General features: G+C 43.4%; 1 protein-coding gene across 1 annotated transcript; it reads right to left on the bottom strand.

Moving 5' to 3' along the window:
• Positions 1 to 3471: 3471 nt before the first annotated feature.
• LOC142172640 (uncharacterized) lies at positions 3472 to 4972 on the bottom strand. Its single transcript, XM_075236306.1, has 2 exons — positions 4375 to 4972; positions 3472 to 3608 (listed from the first exon to the last, which is right to left on the bottom strand). The coding sequence occupies exons 1-2, from the start codon at positions 4970 to 4972 to the stop codon at positions 3472 to 3474; spliced, it is 735 nt and encodes a 244-aa protein (XP_075092407.1).
• Positions 4973 to 5604: the final 632 nt, after the last annotated feature.

The following is a 5604-nucleotide window of genomic DNA, read 5'->3' as shown; positions in this document are numbered from 1 at the left end:
TCTCTCATTTTATTTCTCTCATTTTGATTGCATCAGATCCAAGCAACTGCGTTCTTTGATTTTTAAAAACCTTTTGCCGATTGATCGAAAGAACTTGAAACAGTTTTGGGTAAAAAGAACTTGGATCGAATTACAAATTTGGAACCGTTCGGGCGGGATCATCGCCGAATTATTATAACGTCTGCCCCAGTTTCACTTTTGGGGAAATTTGGATTTTTGTTTTGGTGTGACTGAACCCCAGGGAGAGCTGCCTATGTATCCTTTCAGAATCAAGTCGAACGTAGTTCAGGAAACTTTGTTTTTGATTTTTCTTTTGTTTTTCTGTTTTTTTTAATGACACTTTCAGGTTCCAAATAGGGTAATGAAACAAAGGTAAATGGCTCAAAGGGTTTGCAAAGGATTGGAGTGTTTGGGGTAGCGAGAATGAAAGCCTTCGTCATCCAAATCAGATAATGTTATTGCTGCAGAAGAATTAGACATAGTACCTTTTGACCGCATCTGCATTTATAGCTGTTTCAGAGTCATTTCCTTCAATGTCTCCCAGATACAATGCCCGTTTTGGCAACAATTTTCTGATGATGTATGGGCCTTTCCAGTTAGGAGCAAATTTTCCTTTGGCTTCCTGATGATAGGGGAGAATACACCTTAAGACGAGTTTCCCCACTTCAAAGTTTCTAGGCCGCACTTTCTTGTTATAGGCACGAGCCATTCTTTGTTGATACAACTGCCCATGGCAGACTGTAGCCATTCGCTTTTCATCGATCAGGGTTAACTGTTCCAAACGGGTTTTGACCCACTCACAGTCTTCAATTTCAGCTTCAACAATGATCTGGAGAGAAGGGATTTCAACTTCTGCGGGTATTACAGCTTCCGTGCCATAAACCAAAAGGTACGGGGTTTCTCCAACCGATGTGCGCATAGTAGTGCAATACCCCAATAATGCAAACGACAACTTTTCATGCCACTGCCTGGAACTTTGAATCAACTTTCTCAAAATCTTTTTGATGTTCTTGTTTGCTGCTTCGACGACACCATTGGCTTTGGGACGATAAGGAGTAGAGTTCCGATGCGTTATCTTGAATTGTTCACATATCTCTCTCATCAAATGACTATTCAAATTTGGAGCATTATCCGTAATGATAGTTGCAGGAATACCAAAACGGTAGATGAGGTTGGAATGCACGAAGTCTACTACAGTTTTCTTGGTGACAGATTTGAGGGTAATTGCTTCAATCCACTTTGTGAAGTAGGCGATAGCGACCAATAAGAATCTATGCCCATTTGAAGCTTTCGGCTCAATCGGCCCAACATACCCCAGGCAACAAATGGCCAAGGTGCTGACATGGGATGCAGTTCTGTAGGCGGTGCATGTATCAAATCACCGTGCACCTGACATTGGTGACATTTTCGGACGAAACTGAAGCACTCCTTTTCCATAGTCATCCAGTAATAGCCTGCTCGCAGGATTTTCTTTGCCAAAACATACCCGTTCTTGTGGGGTCCGCACACTCTTGCGTGTACATCATACATGATTCTTTCGGCTTCTTTGACATCAACACATCTTAACAAGTTGAGGTCCGGAGTCCTTTTGTACAAAACATCACCGGTCAGGAAGAAACCACTTGCGTACCGTCTGATGGTTCTCTTTTGGTCCCCACTGGCTTGCTTGGGGTACTCTTTAGTTTTCAAAAATCTTTTGATATCATGATACCATGGCTAAATACTTGGTTCTGCCTCAGCCGTATTACAATAACTGTGCCTTTCTCGGATTTGGATTTCCAAGGGATCAATATGGGCATTTCCTGGGTATGGTAGCATCGAGGCCAAAGTAGCAAGTGCATCGGCCAGTTCATTGTGACAACGAGGGATGTACCTGAACTCTATTGACTTGAATCGCCTGCTAAGATCTTCCAAATGTTGCCTGTAGGGAATAAGTTTGACATCTCGAGTCTCTCATTCTCCCTGAGCTTGTCGGATAATCAGATCTGAATCTCCCATGATTAACAATTCTTCGACATCTTGGTCGATTGCCATGTTCATACCCATAATGTAGGCTTCATACTCGGCAGTATTGTTTGTGCAGAAAAACCAAAGTCGGGCTGTGGCTGGATAGTGCTGACCAGTGGGTGAGATCAAGATTGCCCCAATTCCAACGCCTTTTGCATTCACAGCTCCATCGAAGAACATTTTCCAAGCACTGGTGTCTTCTGATGTCATATCGATTGAATTCACCTCCTCATCTGGAAAGTAAGTACTCAGAGGTTGATATTCATCATCCACAGGGTTTTTAGCTAGGTGATCTGCTAAAGCCTGGGCCTTTATTGTCGTGCGGGTGACATAGACTATGTCAAACTCAGTGAGCAGGATCTGCCATTTTTCTAACCTCCCTGTGGGCATCGGCTTCTGGAATATGTACTTCAAAGGGTCCAACCTGGTAATGAGGTAAGTGGTATAGGCCAACAAGTAATGCCTAAGCTTCCGAGCAACCCAAGTTAGAGCGCAACAGGTTCTTTCCAACAAAGTGTATTTGGCTTCATAGCTGGTAAACTTCTTGCTCAGATAGTAGATGGCCTGCTCTCTCTTTCCGGTCACATCATATTGCCCGAGGACGTAACCAAAGGAATTTTCCAAGACTGTCAGATACAAGAACAGAGGCCTTCCCGGTTAAGGTAGGACCAAGATTGGCGGGTTCGACAAATATTCTTTGATTTTGTCAAAGGCTTCTTGACACTCATCCGTCTATTTAATCGCTGCATCTTTCTTTAACAGCTTGAAGACGGGTTCACATGTTGAAGTCAACTGAGCAATGAATCGGCTAACGTAATTCAACCTTCCCAGCAGGCTCATAACCTCTTTCTTGGTTCTTGGAGAAGGCAAATCCCGAATAGACTTTATCTTTGTTGGGTCTAGCTCGGTGCCTCTCCGACTGACTATAAATCCCAAGAGTTTGCCAGATGGAACTCCGAATACACATTTCGCCGGATTTAACTTCAAATCATATTGACGTAGCCGCTCAAAGAATTTTCTTAGGTCCCGAACATGGTCGTCCTGGGTTCTGGATTTGATGATCACATCGTCCACATACACCTCTATCTCTTGATGCATCATGTCATGAAATATGGCAGTCATGGCCCTCATGTAAGTTGCCCCGGCATTTTTCAAACCAAAAGGCATGACCCTGTAATAGTAGGTGCCCCAGGGTGTGGTGAAAGCTGTCTTTTCCGCATCTTCTTCATCCATCAACACCTGGTGATATACTGCATAACAATCCACAAAAGACTGTATTTCATGTTTGGCGCAGTTATCAACAAGGATGTGGATGTTTGGCAGAGGGAAATTGTCCTTGGGGCTTGCTTTGTTCAGATCTCGGTAGTCAACGCACACCCGAATTTTCCCATCTTTCTTTGGCACGAGAACTATGTTAGCCAGCCATGTGGTGTATCGGACCACTCGGATCACTCCCACCTTTAACTATTTTGTGACCTCTTCTTTAATCTTGTCACTGATATCAATTTTGAACTTCCTCTGTTTTTGCTGGACAGGGGAATAATCGGGGTAGGTTGGCAACTTATGGACCACTAAATCGACACTTAATCCTGGCATGTCATCTTATGATCAAACAAACAAATCATTGAATTCAAACAAAAGTTGGATCAATGCGTCCCTGATTATTTCATCTGTGTGAATGCTTATCTTGGTTTCTTTGACTTCTTCAGAGCTACCCAGATTAACCGGCTCGGTTTCATTTAAGTTCGGCTTAGGTTTATTCTCAAATTGTTCCAATTCTTGATTTATTTCCTTAAAAGCCTTTTCTTCATCATATTCCATTTCTTGATTCATTATTTCACAATTAGACAGCATGTTTGGATCTGGGCATGAAGTTCGCAAGCATGTCATGTTATTTAAAGGCGCATTATTAGAACTGAAAGAAGAAATAAGAAAAAGTAACAAAATCAGAAAGAATAAAGAGAGATGAACGATGAAATATTAATTTCATTTCATTGAATTTTGAAGATAACAGGGTTTAAATTAGCATTTAAAGACAGGAAACTAAAAGAAAAACATCCGAATTATACCCTGAAATAACTCGTGATGCAGAAAAAGTGGCAGGACTGGATTACCGGGATTCCCGCCTGATTGGGAACGGAGTAGCCTTCCAGTTTTGCAGCTTGGCATTGGGCCCCATATACATCACCTCAGCGGTGCTCGAGCATTCTCCCGGCTGAACCATGTGGGTTTCATACAGCATTTGCCTCATAGCCCCACAGATTTCTTCAATTTCCTCGGCCGTGAAGGCCTCATCTTCTTCTTCATTGTACTTGGGCCTGACAAATGTTTTGTAGAGATGTGGAATTGGCTGAGATAAAACCCAACCATTGCTCTTTCGTTGATTTGCCCATGTCACATCAGCTTCTGTGGCGTGAAAACCCACACCGAAGAACTTCTTGGTGGCAAGTAAGGTGATAGGTTCGATGATACCTTGCAATGATGCCCCGAGCCCCTTCCCGGGTTTATAATCATGCCTGATCATTTCCTTGGCAACCATAACTGACGCTTTTGAGAGAAAAGGCTGAGGGCAAGGGCTTCCTTCTTCATATTGGTCTGCGACCACAACCTCGAAAACTTGATATACTATATGTTCACTACCTTCCCTAGCTTCGAGGCATGGGACCGACGGGTCCCGATAGATCGATTGCTCATCCTCTCCGTGGACTATGATCTCCTGATCTTCATATTCCAATTTCACCATCTGGTGGAGAGTGGAAGGTACGGCTCCTGCCGCGTGAATCCAAGGCCTTCCCAAGAGGAAATTATAAGAAGTATCCATGTCTAGGACTTGAAAGGTCACCTCAAAATCCACAGGTCCAATAGTCAAAATCAAATCTATCTCGCCTATGGTGTCTCTTTTAATGCCATCAAAGGCACGAACACAGACGTTGTTGGGCCTGATTCTCTCAGTCTCGATATCCATTCTTTGCAGAGTTGAGAGAGGGTAGATATATACTCCGGAACCGCCATCCAACATGACTCTCTTCACATAGTACCCCCTCATATTTAACTGTTAGGTGGAGGGCTTTGTTGTGGGTGGCCCCCTCCGGGGGAAGGTCATTCTTGCTAAGGAGATCTGATTGATTGTGAAGAATCTTTCTGCCATCCTCTCCAGTTGTTCCACAATAGTTTCAATCGGAATGTAATCTTCATTGATGGTTTTGATCAACACTTTTTGATGTTCAGTTGAATTCATTAATAGAGACAACAAAGAGACCTGAGCAGGAGACTTTCGGAGTTGGTCAATTATCTTGTAGTCCGCAGTTTTCATTTTCATGAAGAACTCTTCTGCTTCTTCGGCACTAACTGGCTTCTTGAGTGGGAAACGCTTCTTCGTGGCATTATTCACTTCCTCCAGATTGAGGTATTTCTCAGCCGAGTTAGTTTCATTTACTTCTCCCAGGACGTCTTTTCCTTTGTAGGTTACTACCGCCTCGCTATAATTCCATGGGATGGCAGTAGGATCTGTCATGGACCTCTGCGGTGCGCGGCCAATAACCACGGGCTCATTCAGCCTTGGTGAAATTATTGGCCCCCGTACCACATAGGTCCCTT

This window comes from Nicotiana tabacum, chromosome 18, assembly GCF_000715075.1.
Source record: "Nicotiana tabacum cultivar K326 chromosome 18, ASM71507v2, whole genome shotgun sequence".
NCBI lineage: Eukaryota > Viridiplantae > Streptophyta > Magnoliopsida > Solanales > Solanaceae > Nicotiana > Nicotiana tabacum.
This window is presented reverse-complemented; position numbering and strand designations above follow the sequence as displayed.

What these genes read in the sequence shown, in the direction of transcription:
- LOC142172640 (XM_075236306.1), bottom strand. Translation starts at nt 4,972, where the DNA reads ATGGATATCGAGACTGAGAGAATCAGGCCCAACAACGTCTGTGTTCGT. An exon ending in AAATCAACGAAAGAGCAATG is followed by an intron (nt 3,609 to 4,374) that starts GTTGGGTTTTAT and finishes TTTGATCATAAG; the next exon opens with ATGACATGCCAGGATTAAGT.